Below are 25,660 nucleotides of genomic sequence, written 5' to 3' on the forward strand. Positions count from 1 at the left end.
GTGGCTGAAGAAGGCCACCTTATCCCAAGGCTGCGTGGTGGCTGAAGAAGGCCACCATATCCCCAGAATGCGTGGTGGCTGAAGAAGGCCGACTTATCCCCAGGCTGCGTGGTGGCTGAAGAAGGCCACCTTATCCCCAGGCTGCGTGGTGGCTGAAGAAGGCCACCACATCCCCAGACTGCTTGGTGGCTGATGAAGGCCACCTTATCCCCAGGCTGCGTGGTGGCTGAAGAAGGCCGTCTTATCCCCAGACTGCGTGGTGGCTGAAGAAGGACACCATATCCCCAGGCTGCGTGGTGGCTGAAGAAAGCCATCATATCCCCAGGCTGCGTGGTGGCTGATGAAGGCCACCTTATCCCCAGGCTACGTGGTGGCTGAAGAAGGCCACCTTATCCCCAGGCTGCGTGGTGGCTGAAGAAGGCCGTCTTATCCCCAGGCTGCGTGGTGGCTGATGAAGGCCACCTTATCCCCAGGCTGCGTGGTGGCTGAAGAAGGCCGTCTTATCCCCAGACTGCGTGGTGGCTGATGAAGGCGAGTGTCACACGAGTGTCGTATCGCGTTGACCTGTGTCGTAACGACTTGACCTGAGATTCTAACGATTTGATTGGATAACCGATGACCTCTCAAATAGGTCACATTCTGACGTAACTATTTTTTCATTCATAACAAACACGTGAATTCACTCATTCTACAACATAAATGCATTGTGGGAATGTAAACATTGCGAACGTTTGCCGTGTCGCTGTTTAATTGTGAGTCGAACTGAGACATTATATCCGTCGAAAAACATAAGCGCAATGTTTCCACCAGTGATCTTAGCCGAATGAAGCAACTGCAAACCAAGAAACGGGGTGCTACGGCGTAGTTTACTGTAGGAGGCTGTACGAGGCGATGACAACTGACATGCATCGTGACATCGGTTACCAAGGCAGTGACGTCATTACAGTGTGACGTCATGCAAATATTGTACTACAGTACAAAACTCTTCCGCAACCTCTTTATAAAACCGGTTTCGGTTTGAAACCATAAAAATATCAAAAATACGCTATTTTGTCAATTTAATGCATGTAAGACGTGGGTAATAAATAAAATACTACACTCGGTCTCATAACATACGAATTATACGAAACTTGTGACCTTCCAATGGTATCAGACCTCGCTTTCGCTCGGTCAGATACCATAGGAAGGACACTTGTTTCGTATAATTCGTATGTAATGAGACCTCGTGTAGTATTCTCTATTTATTACGTCATTTTATATTTTAGGATTATATTTAATAAACCTTTTTTCGGTAACAAACAATTATGTTTGTCCAACACATTTCTACAGATCAATTTTACAAACCAACCATGTATCTTATCACACATCTCATGAAACACCTGTTCCCCAGTGACAGAAACAGCCTACAGACGGTTCACAGCCGGCACGGTATTACTCCCTGCTTAACATTTGTCCGTACATCCACTTCAAGGAATCTTTGGCAACGCATTGTACAATTGATTAGCGTCGCAGTTAAGAGGAGGTAAGGTGACTATTAAAGCATGTGTGAATGTGTGGCCCATAGCATGTGATAGACCCTGCATTTCCCTTTTACCTATCATAGCAACAACTATGAGGATTTTACCAGCAAAACAATGGATGAGAAGTTTATATCTATTTTATCCTGTGCCGACCTAGCTTTTTATGCTTCCAAGGCGTGCCATGACATTTAGCCAGAAGACGCCAGCTTTTATACTCTTAATAATTTTATTCGCTTTTCACAAGTGTGTATATATATTGCATGTTTTATCATGGATCTGTATTTGAATATGTATTTTACATGTCTCTCATTAATCACCAAGTTATCGGTCGTAGTTATTTTGTATATATTTTAATGCCTTTGTTTTTTTATATATGCTGCGAGTGAGACAGTAATAAAATCTTCTTCTTCTTCATTTCCTTTGCCAAGGGGATTTGTTTAACGTCATTTTTCTGTCATCCTTCACGCTAACTTGCCAATCTCACAAAGATCAAACCCGTGAAGGTCCGGGTTAGAATAGTGATCTTCAGTAACCCATGCTTGTCGTAGGAGGCGACTAACGGGATCGGGTGGTCAGGCTCGCTGACATGGTTGACACATGTCATCGGTTCCCAATTGTGCAGATCGATGATGCTCATGCTGTTGATCACTGGATTGTCTGGTCTAGACTCGATTATTTATAGACTGCCGCCATATTGCTGAGTGCGGCGTAAAACTAAACTCAATCACTTACAAAGATCATGCAGGATGGATGAGAGGGTAATTTTTATCTTCTTTCACTGTACAAGAAGCGTGACTTCAACGGGTTTATTGGGATATTTAGTTTCTAAAATAGCCAATATAATTAGCGCCTTCATCGTCATTATTATATTGTTTTACAATAGAGTTGAACATTATATAAATGCGCAAAAATCGTCGTTAAGTCAGGCTTGTTTATAACTCATTATCAGCTCATTGCCCTTGCCCCCTTTACGCGAAGCTCAACAACCAAGGGGGACATTTCTCCTGTTAGCGCTGCTTAATCGAAACCACTAAAAACTTTCTGGAGAATATGGAGTAGTAGTAGTAGTAGTAGTAGTAGTAGTAGAAGAAGAAGAAGTTGTAGTTGTAGTTGTAGTTGTAGTTGTAGTTGTAGTTGTAGTTGTAGTAGTAGTAGTAGTAGTGGTAGTGGTAGTAGTAGTAGTAGTAGTAGTAGTAGTAGCAGAAGAAGTTGTAGTTGTAGTAGATGTTGTAGTACTAGTAGAAGTTGTAGTTGTAGTTGTATAATCACTTACGAAGCGGGGGTGGTGGGGTAGCCTAGTGGTTAAATCGTTCGCTCGTTACGCCGAAGACCCAGGTTCGATTCCCCACATGGGTGCAATGTGTGAAGCCTATTTCAGTTGTCCCCCGCAGTGATGTTGCTGGAATATTGCTAAAAGCGGCGTAAAACTGCATTCACTCACTTACGAAGCATCATCAGTTCACTCAAGTCCGGGGCGGTGGGGTAGCCTAATGGTTAAAGCGTTGGCTCGTCACGCCGAAGACCCGGGTTCGAATCCCCACATGGGTACAATGTGTGAAGCCCATTTCTGGTGTCCCCCGCCGTGATGTTGCTGGAATATTGCTAAGAGCGGCGTAAAACCAAACTCAGTCAGTCAGTCACTCACTCAAATCCGCCTATCTAACGAAGGCTGATCAGGTCCGTTGTAAAACAGTGAATAGAAGAGTGTGTTGGGTTTGGCCCCGCTTTGTACCTTGATGTGGGAGAAGAGCTTCAGATTCCATCCATTGCTGAATCCATCGAACACGAAAATTACCCTGACTAGCATACATGATCGGAGCGAACTGGGATTCGAACCCGTAACCATCGTGTTCAAAGGACGCGTCTCTGCACAGCGAATGTCGGTGCCTTACATGACATGACCCCCTTGTAAAAAGTGTCTGCTACAAAAGCGATGATTGCAGCTGAATGCAGGAGTTATTCTCTTATGATCAGAATGTCGCAGTACCGCCATGACAGTTGCATACATATCTGAACCAAAATCAACTGCGTCTGCGTCTGCGTTTGCGTATCCCAAACCACTATGTTCAAGAACCCAAGGTGTTAAAATTTAATGAATTTTTTAATTGTAAACGAATTTGTGTTTACAAAAAACTATGTATGTTTTGTAATAGCATCATGAAAACTGTACAATCTTCCACGTAAAGCATCCCGCCATCCTATTTACACTTATCTGTATATTTGTACCTCTTATGCCGATTCCCCGGTCTGAACGTAATAAAAATTCTGTTCTGATTACAGCATTTGCTAATAATGTTTCATTTTTCAGAAATCACATAATGGAACGCCATCACATATTTTCAACTTTCGACGAGGAAGCTGTTAAAAAAGAATGGGCGAGATCAGTAGGTAAGTAGGAAACGACATTGATCGATCAGAATCAGAGGTTTCAAATCACGAGAACGTACCACTGATTCAACAGTCGCACTGTGAAATGGGATTATGTGAAAGCCGGCTCGGGCTAACGATATTATTGGCTAATTACTCCATTGTCCAAACTATGCCTACATTTTATCTATGCAACATACACTCATGACAATAATGAACAATCACACTCTACAAACGTTCAGCATAATGACTTTATTGCGAGTACATCGCTCAAAACTCTGTGAACAGAGGCTGAGCATGCGTGAAAAGAGGAATCGTTAAACGAAACAGGATTTGATCCTTCAGGTTTATCCTGATACACACTTTCATTTGTCCGGGAAAACTTTTATATCAATATCCAAGCAACTACTACTTGAGAAGGTCCTTGTTCGTCGTATTTAAAGCATGCACACTAGAAAAAGTCAAGATATTTGCCCCCTAACAATTGTTCAGTCGCACTTAACCCGGGCGGTTACAACCTAAAGCAACTGAAACCACAGGGGCGTGTCACGCTTAGAAACAGCGTTAAAAGGATCCTTTTATATAGTACTAGGGTACGGTCTATATACCTATATGTCTTTCTAACGCTGTTTCTAAGCGTGTGCGTGTGCCCCTGTGACTGAAAATTGTTCAGATGACTAATTCTGAAGTATTTGAAGCAAACACGTTGCTCAAAGTGAAACCCTTTGTATCAGTGTTCGGTTTGGCCGGTGTGGTTAAATTAAATTAAATGTCATAGATGTTTCATGACATACAGTTTCACCTAAATGATTAGGGGTGGTTATTGCAAAGAATTTTCATATTGCGATATATTGCGATGCGAAAGCATGTATTGCGATATGTATTGCAATATATTGCAGGACGTAAATGCTTGATTTATAAAGCAAAAACACAACAAAATCACTATGCCTGATTAAACTTTAATAAAAACTACTTTACCATTGCATATGTTACATACCGCGTTACTCTTATCAATAGTTCCATCTACCGTGAACATATTTTCAACCCAAAATGCTGCCTTACCGATGCCTTTGCCCTAGTATTTGGCACCAAAAAATTGTTCCTTGTTGGGGTCACCATTTTACAACACACGCATGGCTTCCGGTGTAAAAAACCCGGAAATATCCGAAGATTTCCGAGTCTTACCAAGTTTTCCGAATGCATGTCAAAATACCGGTTTTCGATCAACGTATCGCAATACGTATCGTTTTCATGTCTGTACCGGTATATACCGGTAAACCGGTTATATTGCGCAGCCCTATAAATGATTGTATTATACCTACATATATACCACGTCACTATGCATAACAGTAAAGATAAAGGTCCTTCCGTCGAAGTGAAGCCCTTTCCCTCTATATACATGCCCAGTCTCAATCAAAAGTGTTTGATCTGAATTCGGTCCCGGGCTGTCATCAATTATAGTATTACCTGCTGGGCCGGCTGTTTCAGGCCACAATGTGGATCAATACAAATCAACACTCGAATATATACAGCTCAAAGCAAGTTAAGGAATGTCTACAACAGGAAGGCCACCTGTATTAGTAGAAACCAGCCAAAATGTTTTGGCAATAGTCAGATGAAAACGTAGTCGCTCTTCATGTGAGTTGTATATCAGGCGCTCTTCATGTGAGTTGTATATCAGGCGCTCTTCATATGAGTTGTATATCAGGCCCTCTTCATATGAGTTGTATATCAGGCGCCTTCGTTTTCTTATAAATGTTACCAGTGAAGATCCGGGTTAGAATTGGTCTTCGGCAACCCATGCTTGTCGCAAGAGGTGACTAACGGGATCACTGAATCACTGACTCGATTATTTACAGTCCACCGTTATATAGCTGGAATATTTCTGAGTTTGGCGTAAAACAACATTGTTACAAAACATCTATACTTCAAGCCTTAAACAGCAAGATATATCCTTTGCAGAATATCTCATTTTGCGGAAGGACATATACACTCACCATGTGAGTTGCAAAGGTTTATTGCAATGAAAAATAATACATTTAGTTGTTTTACTAGGAAATGGCACCATTTAAATACCGTACTCGGACATTTTAAATCAGCACACATGCAAGTAGACTGACTCAAACTATTATGTCCACTACAGTTATAACACATTCACCCAGCTCCCGTCTATCTATATATGTACACCCTCACATGTGTATACGATTTTGTACTAACTTGATCATGTAACTGCCAACACATGTCACTCGTCTGTCTGTACATGCAACTTGAAATGGAATATAAATAAACACAGAAAAAAATATTTAAAAAACAAAAACAAAAAAGACATTATTACAAACAAATCTTATTTAATCTTCGTATTTCATTATTCATGATGGTGGGTATCTTGAACTTATTGTGACAATTGTATTGGAATTAAGTAGACACGTAATTTCGTCTGTGATAATGCTACAATTTGGACTTAAATATGCAGTCCCAGTGAGATCCCTTCAGTATATTAATGATAGCTTAAACGTCCGTCAAGCGTAATAAAAACACTCACCTTCCTTCCTTTATAGTTGGACAATGATCGATACTAACTGGATTTAAGATCCCTGACTCTTGCATATCATTAGTAGGGCTGCGCAATATAACCGGTTTACCGGTATATACCGGTTCAGACATGAAAACGATACGTATTGCGATACGTTGATCGAAAACCGGTATTTTGACATGCATTCGGAAAATTTCGTAACACTCGGAAATCTTCGGATATTTCCGGGTTTTTTACATCGGAAGCCTTGCGTGTGTTGTAAAATGGTGACCCCAACAAGGAACAATTTATTGTGGTGCCAAATACTAGGGCAAAGGCATCGGTAAGGCAGCATTTTGGGTTGAAAAAGTTCACGGTAGATGGAACTATTGATAAGAGTAACGCGGTATGTAACATATGCAATGGTAAAGTAGTTTTTATTAAAGTTTAATCAGGCATAGTGATTTTGTTGTGTTTTTGCTTTATAAATCAAGCATTTACGTCCTGCAATATATTGCAATACATATCGCAATACATGCTTTCGCATCGTAATATATCGCAATATGAAAATTCTTTGCAATACCCACCCCTAATCATTAGTGAGTGAGTAGGTGAATTTAGGTTTTCAGCTGCTTTTAACAATATTCCAGCAATATTACGGCGGTGTACACCAGCAATGGGCTTCACACATTGTACCCATGTGGCACAACTTAGATGAGGAAGCACAGTACCTATTTACATTGGATTGATGCTTCGTGCCCAGACGAAAGGGAGTTGGTTGACAAGTTACATGATCTTGGTCCAACTGCGTAGCTCGGTGTTCATGCTGTTGATCCCTGGATCGTCTGTTCCAGACTCGATTATTTACAGACCGCCGCAATATAGCTGGAATATTGCTGAGTGCAGCGTCAAACTAAACTCACTCACTCATGATCTTGGCATAAGTACACCTTATGGCAGAGTACTGCATATGTCAACTGATTTAGGATACAGAGTGGCAGTGGGCGATAATACCGGTTAACCGGTATATTGCATTTCGAACTTCACAATACGATATATTGCGCAGGGGTGGAAATAACTTTAAAATTGCTAGTGTACTCCGGTACAGTGGCACATGTAAAATCACTTGCCCTGATAATTTTTCCACTATACTGGCTGATTTTCTTGTTGAATTTTTAAATAAACAACATAATTAACATAGGAAAGTCAACTGGACACCGGTACAGTGTAATATATAAATTTGCTTGCCCGACAGAAAAAAACACTGGACTGGGGCGTCGGGAAATGGGTTATTTCCACCCCTGTTGCGGTACTTTTCGCGAACCGGGTCACCCAGTACGATCGGCAATTTCCGTGACCATGATCGGTATTTTTCGTGATGTAGTCAAAAATACGACTATGATTTGCAGATCCTTTATATTATTATACATTAATAGTTTTGAGAATTTGAGAATAGTTTATTGGTCACATAATTGCATTTGCGCGACTTTTTAAACCATATAGATAAAAATAAATAGATTGGTACCGGGATACACAATTTGGAAACATTTTCAATTGATCTCTGGTACAATCACATCCTGACAGTGGTCAGTGGCATTGTTTCAAAAGAAAGGAAACAGAAATTCCATTGCCTTAAACCATGTATACACTTTCACAATATATTGCAATACGCCAACACATATCAGGATATATCGCAATACGAAACGTTTGGTAATACCCAACCCTTATACAGAGTGTGTGCCAAATATAGTACGACCTCTGACACTGCAAGGTCAAGTCTTCACAACTGCTGCTGTTGACAACATTGATCACAACGTAAGCTCGCCAGCCGCCATTGATTCATTTCATGGAACAAACATATCGCTGTTTCAGCCCCGCGGGTTTGAATGAGAAGGTTAGAATCGTATAACAAAATCAATGAATGGGTATTTCAGTTCCAAGATATTTGCCACAGTAGCCTATTATACAAATGTTCATTCAATTTCTACAGACGTCAAAGGGTGCAACATTCCAAGGTGGAGCTTGACAAGCCTCGAGGAGGACTAGGCTCAATGCACGTTGAGATGAAACTAACATCTCTCTTCTTCCTCTGTACGCCCCCCGCCCCCCCCTTTTTGGGGGGGGGATCCGCCAATGACATGATTTGTCTTCACTTGTCTCCTGCAACCATGAAGAAGCTGGAATTCACACCATACTTCATCTTGCTCATACTGCAAAACATGACAATGGCAAGGTTACGTACAAACCGCACATACAGATGTTGTTCTGCTTGCAGTAATGGTTTCCCAGATCTTCATCCAGTTCATTCCTATTGCCCTTGGGACAGGAAAACCTATTCGTTACTTGACAGCTCATGAAAGCATGTCTTGGACCAGAGTGAGTTTAGTTTTACACTGCTTTAACAATATTCCAGCAATATCACCAGAAATGGGCTTCATATACATTGTACCCATGTGGGGAATTGAACCAGGGTCTTCGGCGTGACGAGCGAACGTTTTAACCACTAGGCTACCCCACCGCCCCCTTGGACCAGAGAAATCGAGTCTTCTTCCTATGCATCATGCTCACAGGCCCTCGTGTCTTTGTGAAGATTAAACATTTTAAAAAATATACATAGAAAAGTGAGGTGACCCCCGAAATGCTTCACAGTACAATACATCATAACGTATTGTACTGTGAAGTATTTCGAGTCGGGGGTCATCTACAAAGCGTATTTCGTTTATCCTTAATCCTCGCAAAGACACGAGGGCCTGTGACCATGCTCTGACCGGATGTGATACTGTACCAGCATCTGCATGACACGGAAAGAAAACAGCGTGGACGACATGGCAAATCTTTCCAGAGGTGACGCAGGCTCTAGACTCTCTGTCTTGTACTTATGGAAGCATCACGGATGATGTTATGAAAATCATTAAAAAGTTCATCGTATTGATGTATTGAAGGACGACAAATTTTGACACAAATGTTGATCAAGCCAGAAAGAGATTATTTGCGAAGACAAACTCAATTCATGCCATCCCAGGCAGCTTACCAGACAGGTCATATATGGGGTCAGTCATTCTTCCACAGCTTGAACTCTCCAACAGAGTGGGGCTTGATACAGAGAGAAAGTGGACAGTATTGTCAACGCGTGGATATGCGTCGACTGGGGAATTAGCTCATGTTTAAGATGAGGTGTACGTACAATACGTTGACGAAGACGAAGGAATATGTTGAGTTCAAACTTCTTTAGTTACATGACAAACAAATACACAAGACATAAATGAGGTGAGCGGAGTACCTGCTCGATAAGGTTATAACTGTCATATACAGTAACTCATTGCCTGACAAGTCAATGTACTATGCGGACGTGATAAGGATTACATAGAATAGAGATTAGCATCATATAAACAATGACAATAAAGCCTATCATGTCTTGACTACAGAGTGTTTTACTTTTTAAATATTTGGACGATGGCTGTCCTGAATTAGTCCCTATAACAGTATGTTCCCTACTAGACAACACTACACAAAGCATCAAAGTCGTGTCAGCAGTTGGTCTCTTGTGGCTGTAGAAAGTAGTGGTGGTCCGATTAATTGAAATAATCGAAGATTGGTCGCAGTGACTAAACGACCAAGCAATCGATCATGTTTTCTCATACTCCAACACAAACAATTCTGGAACACTTTTTGCATTACTAATATTTTTCACAAGGTTGGTTTTGTCAGTTACATTTCCTGAGCATTACAAGCTTGTTCAAAGTCATGATTAAATTTATCTTAAAGACCCCATGACGTTTATGTTCCTAACATACTAGTCATCCTTTCAAGATGTGAAATTTGACAAAAAAACTCCCAAGAACTACATGTTTTTTCTTTATGTTTTTGCGCATTAACAAAAATAATCAGGAAAATTTCATAAATGACGCTAACTAATTATTTTCGATGATTGATCGGTTGCAATGAAGCAATCATCAATTATGAGATTTTAACCAATTCCCAACACTAGTAGAAAGGGCTTTAACAACCGCTGCAAGTGCATACAATCCTCACTTAATACACTGGACTCTGTTGGTCATAACATTGACTCTGTTTCATCTTCAAGATGTTAAATATGTATTTCAGGCCAATATTTGTTTGAAAAAAACGTCCCATGTGTGTATAGATGGCAGGCCCAAAGCAATAACAGTAGCCAGAAAAGGCAAAATATTATTTATCTACTGCGCATGCGCAAAATGAAATTATCTTGAGTGCCTCCATATCCTAAAATGTTTACTATGCATTAGGCTATAAATGTGCAAAGTTTCTTGCTTTAATAATTAAATGCACATTTTATCTTCTCAGCCGTTCAACTGAGAGACGCTTTAGAGAAGCATTGAGAGGATTTATAAGATGCTTCGGTGAAAGATCAAAGAAGCCGACAGTACTTTATCAGACGATAATGTGCACTTTTTGCATTACGTCACAATGTAATGCCATTCTAGTCTGCCCCCTCGTAATCGAACATTTTTGCATTACGTCACAATGTAAGCGACGTCACGATGCATGTCAGTTGTCATCGCCTCGTACAGCCTCCTACAGTAAACTACTCCGTTTCATCCCATTTCTTGGTTTTCAGTTGCTTCACGCAGCTAACGTCACTGGTAGAAACATTATGTTTATGTTTTCCGACGTTTTAAATGTGTCAATTCGACTCACAAGTTTTCAGCGACACGGTAACGTTCGCAATGTTTACATTCCCACAATGCAATCGTGGAATGTCGCTTGATTTTGGTAGTAGAAATGCGACGTTCATATTGCCCCATATGGTTTACGTTAATCACAGATGTTATTAAAATAATTCAGAGAAGATATTTAATCTGAACGTAAACCGTCATCAAACTGTTATCATTTGTTTTTTTCTGGTAACGTTCGTCTTAACGTAGGGGGGCAGACACATATCAATAGAACAGCGAGCCAGTTAGCCCTGTGCGAGGATTCTTAATTTAGTTCACCGCCACCGTCGTTTGTTTTCTTTGACGTTTTCCGTCGTTTGTTAAATTAATTGTAATAACCCTTAGAAAGTATTAAATTTGGCATCTTAGAAAAGATATACAGTTCGCTCTACCACCATGTATAGTGTAATAAAGCACACTTTCGCCCTGAACTATTATAGCGTCCTCGTGCTTTAACTTTAATAGTTCAGGGCGAAAGTGTGCTTTATTACACTTTCTAAGATGCCTAGCGGTTAGAACAATCGAAAAACAAATACATTATCAGACGATAAGGGTATAGTTTTTTGATGACGTAACAATTGAATGACGTTATCCCATCACTGCGCCATTCTAGTCTGCCCCCTCGTAATCGAACCATTTTACATTACGTCACAATGTAAGCGACGTCACGATGCATGTCAGTTGTCATCGCCTCGTACAGCCCCCTACAGTAAACTACTCCGTTGCATCCCGTTTTTTGGTTTGCAGTTGCTTCACGCAGCTGACATCACTGGTAGAAACATTACGTTTATGTTTTACGACGGTTAAAATGTGTCAATTCGACTCACAAGTTTTCAACGACACGGTAACGTTCGCAATGTTTACATTCCCACATCAATAGAACAGCGCGCCAGTTAGCCCTGTGCGAGGATTCTTAAAGGTCACCGACACCGTCGTCTGTTTTCTGACTTAAATTAATCGTAATTATCCTAGAAAGTATTAAATTTGGCATCTTAGAAAAGAAATACAGTTCGCTCTACCACCATGTGTAGTGTAATAAAACACACTTTCGCCCTGAACTATTATAACCAGTGTTTAAAACTCCCAAAATTCCAAGCCAGACAGCCGGACTGGTAACTTAAAAAAATTACCAGTCCGGATACAAACTTGCCTGTCCGGTTTTCAACAATGAAAACAAATCAGGTTTCTAAATACTTTACTGTTTGTCGGAATCACGATCAACAACATAGCACTAACAGGCATTGCACCGAGATTAGGTAAACTGAAAGTACATGTGTTATGGTTGGTTATTGTAAAGTGAACTATCCAATCGTAAATAGTTTAACATAATTATCATAATACCTTAAACACCTCAAACTGAAGACAAGAGAACCTGTCTGATATTATGAAATATTTACTGTTACAGGCAAAAACATCTACCATACCACCGAATAGGCTACTTTTGAAATGTGACCGCCCGAGATGAAAATAGAGTGTTCCGGACGGTCGGACAGGTGGGAATTTTAAACGCTGTTATAACGCTGTTATAACGTTAAAGCAGTTTTATTACACTATACATGGTGATAGAGCGAACTGTATTTCTTAAATACATGGCGTCCTCGTGCTTTAACGTTATAATAGTTCAGGGCGAAAGTGTGCTTTATTACACTATACATGGAGGTAGAGCGAACTGTATTTCTTAAATATACATCACTGCATATATCCTGGATGGAGTGTTAATGATACTGAAAATTCTGATTTTAGATCTTTTGCTGTCACGTCAAGTGATTATGACGTGATATCCGAGTGTGAGACTTTCTTAAAAGGTAACGAGGTTGGTTTTACTTTCTACAAAAATAACAGAATTTTTTTACATAAACGAGCTAAAAGAGGCTCTGGTGGAGTAGGACTATTATTAGAAACTCTATCCTCACTAATTTTGATTGTAAAATTGTGGATGAGACATCGGAAGATATATTATGGTTTGAATGTGTGTCTCGCACCAGTGAGTGTCGAGTGTATCCATGTGTGTGTTACCTGTCGCCGGGAGGATCATCATATCGCAGAGTTAGAGCGTCCGCCCGGAGAGCGGAAGGTAGCGGGTTCGATCCCCGACCGCGTCATACCAAAAGACGTTAAAATATGGTACTTGTTGGTCCCTGCCTGGCGCTCGGCTTTAATGGGTACATCAAGGACTGGTCGGCTCGGAGTCAGCATAATTTGCCTGAGTGGGGAATTCATGCTTCACTGCGGCATGGTATCTCAGTGAGCTAGCACTATAAAACCAGCTTAAGTCTGGGCTAGTACAAGCAGCCGCACATACACATACACACGCATGCACGTCGTCATATGAGCGAAATATTCTCAAGCACGACGTTAAACCCAATTTCACCTCACCTCACCTCATATCGCAGAGACCAAGAGGAGGTTTACAATACACTTCTGCACCAGGTGTATACGTATTAGGGCCAAGGTATAGTGCAAATATACGGTGACTTCAACTCCAGAACTGGCGACTTGCCTGATTATGTGCAAAGTGTTGACTCTGTTCGAGATCGTTCAAACGTTGACAACACTACCAATAATTACGGTGAACTTTTGATTGATTTTCTGACTGATGTAAATTTTTGTATGTTAAATTGCCACAAATGGATTAACTGTTTGCTCCTTCAAGCCATCTTTGAGCCAGTACTCTTTCTCCACCGTCTTGACATGTTCAACACATGCATGCCAGCGTGCAATGTCAATGTCACATATAGCAGTGTTGACATGTGCTTGACATCATTCAACTTGAATGATTGATTTTTCCGGGCCACTGTATTTTTAAGGTCTCCCCAGATAAGTTCGATTGGGTTGAGATCACAGTGGTACGGTGGTAATCTCAAGACCTTATGGCTGTGTTGGCGTAGCATGTTGTCAATGTTATATGTGGGTGGAGGTTTGTTAGGTTTAATCAAAGAGTACAACTGTGGTTTAGTGGCCTTAATTGAAAATTGTATATTGTTATTTGTTAGCCATTGCTGCATATCTGACTTCTTTGTATTGGAAGTTGGGCACCTATTGTTTGGATCTCGAACACTGTGATAGGGAGCATTGTCCATGACAACAAGACTTTCGTAAGGCAGAGTTGGCAACAATTGTTCCTCAACATACTGTGTGAAAACCGTTGAGTTCATTTCTGTATGATAGTCCCTACCATCTGTGCTCTTTGACCGAAATACCAGATCACACCCAGGTAGGAATCCACGGTGGGAACCAGCATGAAGAACGATTAAACGTTCACCTTTGCCTGTTGGTATTTTCCTACCATCACTGGGATCAGTGCGTAGCCACTGTCTGGCAGCAGTATGGTTTGCATTGACCCAGGTCTCATCCAGATATATAGGTTCGAACCCATCCTCTCTTTCCTGCTTAATTTCTTTCAGATAGTTACACCTTATTTTCACAATATCAGATCTCTCACACATTACAAGTTTCTGGTTTGCTACGTTCTTTGTACTTGTATCCAAATTTTAGCAGTAGTTTGCTTAGCATAAACCTAGAAACATTAATGTCGTGATCCTCTGCAAGGATGTGTTTTAACTTTCTTGTGGACAGGTGTTCATTTCTAGCAAATAGCCGGCGAATGACATCTCTGATGACCCTGATGTCAAAAGAATCTAACTTTGGATGCCTACCTTTTTGTACAAGGTTTTGTTTATTGGTTGTTGGTTTATTTTTCACAATTTTTAGCACGATGTTCTTTTTTTTATGCCAAAAGCAAACGTTGTACGTTTCATATAATCCGACACCTTATAAATCGGTTTGCGACGTTTGCTCTCTTTTTAAAAAAAATCAACACATTTCTAATTAAACGTTTAGCATCATCTGAATATGCTTTCATGATGACAGCTAGAAGTAGTCAATGTGAATGATCTAAACGGTCTATCACTGTGCAGTGCACAGGTAACTATCATGAACTGCACGTGCATTTACCTTTATGACCCAACACTGCCGCTGTTACAGGTCATTGGCTCCCTCCCTCTGCAAGCCGTCCGCGTTCTGCTGTTTGTTTTGTTGACAGTTACATAGACAGATTCTTTAATACAAATGCATACAATCGGTGATTTACAATGTGATTAGGTTGTCTGACAAAACATCCACCTGCACAGTTTGAGATCGATTGGATCATTGGATGAAGAGATATTTACAAAAAAACGGGTCCACATGTATTTCATGCCAAACTATAATGAGATCGGGCGGTCAGGCTTGTGGACTTGGTTGACACATGTCATCGTATCCCAATTACGTAGATCGATGCTCATGATGTTGATCACTGGATTGTCTGGTCCAGATTCGATTATTTACAGACCGCTGTTATATAGCTGGAATGTTGCTGAGTGCGGCGTAAAACAAACAAATCTTCTTAATCTTCATATTTCATTACATGTTTCATTACGATTGAATTGAGACAATCTAGACTTGCCCAGTCTTTCCACACTTGAAATTGACTCCATATATTTCTTTTCTTTTCGCAAGGGGCTCAGTTAGTAGCCTAGGCTAACATCTAGTCTCTGAAATAAAGGGGATGGCCTAAAAGTCGGGCCGGGCCAAGGCGGGCCAAAAATATAAATGGCTAATAAATACATTATCGTAAACCATGCCTACAATAAATTAATGTAACATACAATCATGATAATAATGATCAACCAGAAGCCACAAACGCGTACCACAATCACTTTCTAACGATGAAATCGCTTAAAACTCAGGAAAATGAGCGGCATGTGAATGTGGTTGACAAAGGTTACATCTAAAAGAGGAATCGTTAAACGAAACAGGATTTAAAACGCATAAATACTTCAGGCAATCCTGATACACATTTCTGTAGGTTCGATAATGTTTTTACATCTGTATCCAATCAAATACCTCCCCAGAAGGTCACTGTTCATCGTATTGAAAGCATGCCCACCTGTAAATGAAACGATCTCTTCCCCCACACTCTCAACATTATCTCCACCACAATTGTTCGGTTCGGCTTGGATCGGGCCGTTAAAAGCAACTTAAACCTCACACATGTATCTTGAATTGTGTTTAAATCAACCGAATAGTACTATATCTACCTAAATATCACTTTGTGATGTGACAAAATGAAACATGTAAAGATACCTGGTCCGTTAAAGCAGGGATACTCTACACATTATATAGTCTCCCTGCTTTGAGAAACGTGTTTGCTTCCAAATACAACGCTTTGATACTGTATAAAGACGTATTTAGGTAGATATGACACTAATCTATGGATTTAAACACATTCAGGATACATGTATGAGGTTTAAGTTGCTTTTGAGAACCCGGGCCAAGCCGGACCGAATGCTTGTGATACTGTGAGACAAGGGCTTCATTTTAACGGACCAGTTATCTTTACATGTGGCATTTTGTAACGTCACATGGTGATATTTAGGTAGATAGAATGCTAGTCTATAGATTTAAATACAATTCAGGACACATGTGTGTGGTTTAAGTTGTTTTTGTGAGGTCGGACCAAGCCTGACCGAACGGTTGTGATGCAGTGTGTCCTTGTTGAGAATATATAGAAAAGAGGGCTGCACTTTGAGGAACATGTGTGCTTCTTTTATTACGCTTTGGAACTCTATACAGTGGTATTTAGGTACAGTCTGTAGATATTGTACCATTTTGCCAGTCATGTGTACTAGTAAATCTAAGCATATGCATTCGCGCCGGTTATCGAATTTGGGCTGGTGTTGTTTACTTTTTAGAACATAATTAAAACACATAAGAATTTTTGTATGTGCGAATGTATACTTTGTTTGATCCTTTATAACATATTACAAAAGGTTGTGATTTAATTCATTTTTTTAACATATAAAATCATGTCATATTTGCCCATTGACACTCACCAATATTCACTTCTCATTAACATAAACATCAAAGTTTTAATGAATACGAACACTTGTGTAGGTTTTCAGGGATTTATTCCGGCGCTGGTAACGTGGGATATGGAGATCCCCAGTTGGTTCTCAGTCCATGTAACGGAACTAACAAAACGCCCTGAATAATAAACTATGCATCAATTAATACATGTCTCTCACAATGAAATACGTATCGTGTTATACGTTCAATACGGTTACCACTATACTATTAATACATCTGATAACTGTCAATCATCCAGATTTAAGCAAAGACATGTACTCTGATTATTACTCACATATATAACAATTATAATTACTAATATTTACAATCACATTCTGAAAACAATACCTCACCTCGTCCCAGGGACGCAGGCAGAATAGGTCAACAGCTACTAAAACATCTGATTCTTAGTGAACCTAAATAAACAAAATATTGCCTAAGTATACTGCTAGTATATACAGATATACATCATAAATGTTTAGCGAACACATAAATAGTTATCTTATTGACCCTAATACATACATAAATATGCATATAGAAACTAAACCATATACTAAACTTGCATGATACACATTACTGTACCGTGCCAATCATAAAATAGCTAATACATATACATACTACATATACACGATACAAATTACAGCATCATTGTGGTATAAAATACCCTACTGTTCAAATACACTCATGCCAGTATACTAGTGTACTGGTACACAATACATCATATATTTGTCTAAAATACTAAGCATGCATATATTTATCGACAAACACCTAACCTACACTAAATATGATAAAACACTATTCCTTAAAACATGTAATCTAACACACTAAATCCTAATAGCCCTAATACATGTAGAGGGTATGTGCAGATTGCGTTTTAATATTCTGCAATCCATTTTTAGTAGTACCCGGCGGCCCGGCCCGGCCCGACTTTTCTTGGTAGGCCATCCCGAATTAAAGATTTTACAGAAAAAATGTTCATAAAAAAATATCATAAAATCATAATTAAAAGGAGACCAGAGACATTCTTCATTTCCTGAAACTGTGGAAATCTAGACTTGCCACATATTCTAGACTTGCATAGGCTTTCTTGGGTACATATTTGTTTCATATTGTCTTTATGACAAAGTCCCAGCTCACATTCCAAGCAGTGGACCGAGTAAAAAGGGAGGTAACTCTAATAACACACCCTCACGTGAATTTTGTCAATAAACCAGCAGGAACGGACCTCTTCTTCGCAACGGGAAGGTATTGAAACAAGTGCATATATTTATCATAACACACAACGGTTTTTCTCGTACCCGAAAAACATAAAATGTTATTTCAGAACTTGGGGTTGAAATGACAAAGGTGGATTGTGATCAACACTTTCATCATAACCATGCAGGTGGGAAGTCATTGACTGCCCTGCCCATCACTCATCAGCTCATTACCCCCATGTTCGCTTTCAAACTCACGCATCTAGGTACTTGTGGGAAATATAAGGTACCTACAATTTCTTATCAGTTATGTATGTTTTAGCGACCAATAATGTCATACTGAAACAGTGAAAGCGGAACATTACGCGGATACTGTTTTGAAGGTAGAACATCGATCATATCCAGGTGAGGTGGAGGAATATTATTCGATGTGGTCCTGTCCCGTTGTTTCAACGTACTGATCAACTCATAGGAATTATTTGACGACGGACAATTATTTATCGCAGGAACAATAAATATCCTGTTCTGGCTGAACTGCATTTATTTCAATCTTTTGAAAGACCTCTGATTTGTAACAAAGCAAATGTCATATTGACATTTCTGACATGGCATGTAGATATATATAACAAATCATTAAAGGTCACATGCAACCAAAAAATCAAACATAATTAAAACACAATTATCACTTATTCATGACATATAATATACATTGCTGATTATGAAAATACCTATAAACAAAATTATAAGCATACAATCGCAAATCAAAAGTGCAATATTTTGTGCTTCGGTTTACTTCCCTCAAAACGAAGCACCCGGAATACCGAACCCAGTCACAGCGGGTGGGTGTGCATTCAAGTGTAAAGGCTGGTTCATTTGCCGACGCCCTCACGGCTCATTGTGTGTGTGTGTGTATAGAGATGTTGGGTTTTGTAAATACACGCTCGTTTTTTGTGCATAACATTTTGCAATCAACAGACATCATAACATGTCATGTGTACAAGTATCACACCTGCCTGTCTGTGTAATTACATACTGTGACGGAGACCGAACTCAGGCCATCAATCAATGCGTTTTGTTAATGGTGTATAGCCTGATAAGTGTTAAGTTAACCTATTTCACTGCGCATGTGCTATGAGCGCAGCCCAACCGTTGAAACCACTTTTCCCCCAAGCCGCTGGGGGAAAATTAGTGAATCGTTTGAACTCTGATTTTGCGCGTTTTTTTTCATCGCGTTATTTTTCAACTTTATAAGTTGAATTTGCATTTTTGATGATTTGTTTCGGTAAGTCCATACCGAAAGGTATCAGAATCTGCAAAGTTGTGTTTTATGTTGCATGTGACCTTTAAGAATTGCATTAAAAGCAACATAATTTATGGTTTACAATTATGGAGTGGCATTTTGGTACAAATTCTTATATTGTTGTCAAGCAGGAATGAAGGTCTACAGGCTATAACAGACTGATATGATTCTAATGGCGATTAACCAAAACAATCTGATAGCAGTTTTTGACGTGACACGCCAATGTGCGTCTGCTACTAATAGATACACAGAGTGGAAGCAGAAAACCCAAAATACCGCATCCACAGAGACGTGCAAAAACACCAAAAGTGTACCTACAGTGTATCAAGAGTTATGCTTCATCATTACCTCACTAATTTCTAGAATAACGATACATTTAGGAGGGGTTACAATATGAATCTGGATGATGTGGGTGTGATGTGATATGAATCCTGATGGTGTGGGTGTGATGTTATATGAATCCTGATGGTGTGGTAGTGATGCAATATGAAACCTGATTGTGTGGTAGTGATGCGATATGAATCCTGATGGTGTGGGTGTGATACGATATGAATCCTGATTGTGTGGGTGTGATGTGATATGAATCCTGATGGTGTGGTAGTGATGCAATATGAATCCTGATGGTGTGGTAGTGATGTGATATGAATCCTGATGGTGTGGGTGTGATACGATATGAATCCTGATGGTGTGGGTGTGATGTGATATGAATCCTGATGGTGTGGTAGTGATGCGATATGAATCCTGATGGTGTGGGTGTGATGTGATATGAATCCTGATGGTGTGGGTGTGATGTGATATGAATCCTGATGGTGTGGGTGTGATACGATATGAATCCTGATGGTGTGGGTGTGATGTGATATGAATCCTGATGGAGTGGGTGTGATATGATATGAATCCTGATGGTGTGGTAGTGATGCAATATGAATCCTGATGGTGTGGGTGTGATGTGATATGAATCAAGATGGTGTGGGTGTGATACGATATGAATCCTGATGGTGTGGGTGTGATGCGATATGAATCCTGATGGTGTGGGTGTGATGCAATATGAATCCTGATGATGTGGGTGTGATGTGATATGAATCCTGATGGTGTGGGTGTGATGCGATATGAATCCTGATGGTGTGGGTGTGATGTGATATGAATCCTGATCGTGTGGGTGTGATATGATATGAATCCTGATGGTGTGGTAGTGATGTGATATGAATCCTGATGGTGTGGTAGTGATGCAATATGAATCCTGATGGTGTGGGTGTGATGCGATATGAATCCTGATGGTGTGGGTGTGATATGATATGAATCCTGATGGTGTGGGTGTGATACGATATGAATCCTGATGGTGTGGGTGTGATGTGATATGAATCCTGATGGTGTGGGTGATAATGATATGAATCCTGATGGTGTGGGGTGTGATAATGATATGAATCCTGATGGTGTGGGTGTGATATGATATGAATCCTGATGGTGTGGGTGTGATGCGATATGAATCCTGATGGTGTGGGTGTGATATGATATAAATCCTGATGGTGTGGGTGTGATGTGATATGAATCCTGATGGTGTGGTAGTGATGCAATATGAATCCTGATGGTGTGGTAGTGATGCGATTTGAATCCTGATGGTGTGGGTGTGATACGATATGAATCCTGATGGTGTGGGTGTGATGTGATATGAATCCTGATGGTGTGGTAGTGATGCGATATGAATCCTGATGGTGTGGGTGTGATGCGATATGAATCCTGATGGTGTGGGTGTGATGCGATATGAATCCTGATGATGTGGGTGTGATATGATATGAATCCTGATGGTGTGGGTGTGATATGATATGAATCCTGATGGTGTGGGTGTGATGCGATATGAATCCTGATGGTGTGGGTGTGATACGATATGAATCCTGATGGTGTGGGTGTGATATGATATGAATCCTGATGGTGTGGTAGTGATGTGATATGAATCCTGATGGTGTGGTAGTGATGCAATATGAATCCTGATGGTGTGGTAGTGATGCGATATGAATCCTGAAGGTGTGGGTGTGATGTGATATGAATCCTGATGGTGTGGTAGTGATGCAATATGAATCCTGATGGTGTGGGTGTGATGTGATATGAATCTTGAAGGTGTGGGTGTGATATGATATGAATCCTGATGGTGTGGGTGTGATGTGATATGAATCCTGATGGTGTGGGTGTGATATGATATGAATCCTGATGGTGTGGTAGTGATGTGATATGAATCCTGATGGTGTGGTAGTGATTTGATATGAATCCTGATGGTGTGGGTGTGATGTGATATGAATCCTGATGGTGTGGTAGTGATGCGATATGAATCCTGAAGGTGTGGGTGTGATACGATATGAATCCTGATGGTGTGGTAGTGATGTGATATGAATCCTGATGGTGTGGGTGTGATGTGATATGAATCCTGATGGTGTGGTAGTGATGCGATATGAATCCTGAAGGTGTGGGTGTGATGCGATATGAATCCTGATGGTGTGGGTGTGATATGATATGAATCCTGATGGTGTGGGTGTGATGTGATATGAATCCTGATGGTGTGGTAGTGATGCGATATGAATCCTGATCGTGTGGGTGTAATGCGATATGAATCCTGATGGTGTGGGTGTGATATGATATGAATCCTGATGGTGTGGGTGTGATGCGATATGAATCCTGATGGTGTGGGTGTGATATGATATGAATCCTGATGGTGTGGGTGTGATGTGATATGAATCTTGAGGGTGTGGGTGTGATATGATATGAATCCTGATGGTGTGGGTGTGATGCGATATGAATCCTGATGGTGTGGGTGTGATATGATATGAATCCTGATGGTGTGGGTGTGATGTGATATGAATCTTGAGGGTGTGGGTGTGATATGATATGAATCCTGATGGTGTGGGTGTGATGCGATATGAATCCTGATGGTGTGGGTGTGATGCGATAGGAATACCAATAAACTACTTGTATTTCATGTTCATGTTTTCTCCCCTTTTTGCCAGTGAGTAACATCTCTGATTCGTTTGTTTTCAAATTTGAAACCACAAAGATAGGATATTGTAGGAAAAATACATACACATGGGACACTCTGCAGATTCTGTTCTTTAAAGCCAACAATGAAACACTAAAGAATCTGCATAAACCGGTTCTTGAACATCCAATTTTATATCTTCTCTAAATTATTCTAATTACATCTGTGATTAACGTAAACCATATGGGGAAATATGAACGTCGCATTTCTATTACCAACGTACGTTTAGATCAGTACATCCAGATGAAGCTGAGTAGTCAAGCATTGTGGGAATGTAAGCATTGCAAATGTTACTGTGTCGCTGAAAACTTGTGAGTCGAACTGAGACATTTTAACCATCGGAAAACATAAACGTAGTGAATCCACCAGTGATGTTAGCTGCGTGAAGCAACTGCAAACCAAGAAATGGAGTAGTTTACTGTAGGAGGCCGTACGAGGCGATGACAACTGACATGCATCGTGACGTCGCTTACATTGTGACGTAATGTAAAATTGTTTGATTACGAGGGGGCAGACTAGAATCGCGCAGTGACGTCAATACATTGTGACGTATGCAAAAAGTGCACGTTATCGTCTGGTAAAGTACTGTCGGCGTCTTTGATCTTTCACCGAAGCATCTTAGAATGCAGTATAGGATTTGTATATTGATGTTTGGTGAACCCCATACCTCGGTACAGTACTGTTTTGTTGTATGATTACGAGGGTCCTGTAAAGCAATAAAATTGTGTAGTGTAGTGGGGGCGGTGGGGTAGCCTAATGGTTAAAGCGTTGGCTCTTCACGCCGAAGTCCCGGGTTCGAATCCCCACATGGGCACAATGTGTGAAGCCCATTTCTGGTGTCCCCCGCCATGATGTTGCTGGAATATTGCTAAAAGCGGCGTAAAACCAAACTCAGTCAGTCAGTCAGTGTAGTGTAGTGTACGTTCTGATAATTACCGTATTTCCTCAAGTAAGTGTCCGGGTGCTTATTACTTCAGCAAACTCTGAGACCCAGCTCTTAATAGGTGCAGGCGCTTATTGGAGACCCGGCACTTAAAATTTGAACGGAAAAAAGTATAGATTCTCCATTGGTATTTTATTTGAAATCTCCATTGTAAACATGTGGCACATCCAGCGCTTATTAGAGACCTGGCGCTTACTGAGACCAGTGCTTATTAGAGATCTGTCGCTTATTAGAGGAAATACTGTACTTAGGGCCTGGATCATATGTGATCATATAGACAGAGGCAGGGTTTTACTGCGACTCACAAACATGGTATCCTGGGGATCACCAATTATTTTTTTAATGGTCCTTGCAGATAATGTGAAGCTCCTGTGAAGTAACACTGTAGGGAAGTGTATGTTATGATACTTTCTTTGGAGTCTGGAATGAATCATGTGGACTGATGCATGAAATGATGCACGTAACTTCTCTGAAAGAAACAAAACAAACACTTAGCAATGTCATAGATGTGTTGTGGATACAGTGAATAATATAGTGCGTTCCTCTGGACACAGTGAATTGTTTTCCTGCGTCCATTCTCTACATTGGTCATAACACTCTCCAACCCAGAAATCCATGCGGCCAGCCAACATAGTACCTCTGCCACAGGCCAGAGAAATGTGACGATTCGCCACATCTTACACAGTACATTCAATATAATGTACGTATTTCTAAACTTTATTTTTGATGAATCTACTCATCTAATTAAACATCATTGTTAGAATGGTTTTGTTTCACTGAGAAAATATCCTAAAACGTGTAACACTATTTTAATTTGCGTAGTGATCCTTTGTACACATATTTGTATGGCTATACATGCTATTATCGAAGCCTGACGGAGAGCAAACAATGCGTCCCGTTTGATACAGAGATATGTATTGTCATAAACCTTACTGTCGCAGTTGTAGAAGAATATTTATGTAACAATGTGAAACATTATGAGAGCCCACCAAAAAGCTTGTGTTAGGCCAGTCTCTTCATATTTACGAATATGCATGTTGTTTACAAACAAGAGGAAAATCTGATCAGGTGATATGCAAATTAGGGTGTGGCTGTGATGTTATGCTAAGTCATCACTGTGCCGGAGTGTGTGGTCGTAACTGATGGCTGAAATAACAGACACAGATGCCTACCCTTGATCCACTGTAGGTATACACACTGTATCTTCTGTCCGGACACAGAATTCTGGGTTTTCTTCGTCCATTCTCTGCCTTTGTGAGTACTGGCCACACCGTCGTGTGTTGTGTAAATTGTGATTTGGGATTACGTTTTCTCAGTAAAGTACAGATATCTAAGAAAAAGTTTTTGCCTTATTTTATTTCTATTGTTCATCTCCATCTTTACAGAAATCCATTGTGCTCTGTAAAAGTGATGATTCTTTAGGAGATAATCAGCATGTGTTGGCGAATTTCCGGGTGTTATTGAGTATTTGAAGCATGGGAATTCATTTGGAACCGACGGCGTGAGCCGGAGGTTTCAAATGAAATAATCCCGTGCTTCAAATACTCAATAACACCTCAATCGCCAACACATGATGTTTATCGACATTGTAAACACAAAGGTAAACCGAAAGGTCCACACGTTTTTTGTGTCTGCACTCATTGACATCGAGTACGGGTACAGCAGTGAAATGTCATCAGCCGGCCGTTTCAGCTGTCTCCCATGGTAGCATCTGGAACTGCTCATTTGTGACGTCATTCGGACTTTACGTCACAATATGATTTGAATGATGTCATCACAGCTGATGACGTAACAATACAATGGTGTGAGCGATGTTTGTATATATTAATACGCAGAGAATTTCCGGGAATCAAATACCATTTGATCACGTTTTTCAACCAATCAGATTAAAGAACACAGTACTTTTGGTTTACAATTTATTGTAAACTGCCCTGCAAAGCATGTCTTGTTAAGACTTAAAAAAACATTTTTGATGTGACTATTGTGGAACCTTTGTACATCATTGTTACTGGCCAGCGCTGTATATATATTGTATAATTGTGTTGTATGGCTTGTATTAAATATAGGCTGGTGGCTTATTTACCCCGGAATAAACCATTATTATTAGCAGTAAAGTACCGATTTTAGTATATGTGAAGAGTTAGTGACATAGTTCATAATTCAACCAGATTAACAACAAATATAGCCGTAAGATGTAATTGCAAAATGTTTGTCACAGGC

General features: G+C 40.2%; 1 protein-coding gene across 1 annotated transcript in view; it reads left to right on the top strand.

Annotated features, from left to right (window-relative positions):
* The first annotated feature begins 1,382 nt into the window (after nt 1–1,382).
* The window catches only part of LOC124282926 (L-fucose kinase-like), a 75,846-nt gene continuing 51,568 nt past the window's right edge, over nt 1,383–25,660 (top strand). Inside the window, exons 1-2 of the mRNA XM_046718976.1 lie at nt 1,383–1,522; nt 3,829–3,908. Of these exons, the coding sequence (XP_046574932.1) occupies nt 3,839–3,908 (70 nt within the window). The 5' untranslated portion in view covers nt 1,383–1,522; nt 3,829–3,838. The remainder of the gene's footprint in view (nt 1,523–3,828; nt 3,909–25,660) is intronic.

Source organism: Haliotis rubra, unplaced genomic scaffold, assembly GCF_003918875.1.
Source record: "Haliotis rubra isolate DU_JTF1 unplaced genomic scaffold, ASM391887v1 Scf307, whole genome shotgun sequence".
In the NCBI taxonomy this organism is placed as follows: Eukaryota; Metazoa; Mollusca; class Gastropoda; order Lepetellida; family Haliotidae; genus Haliotis; species Haliotis rubra.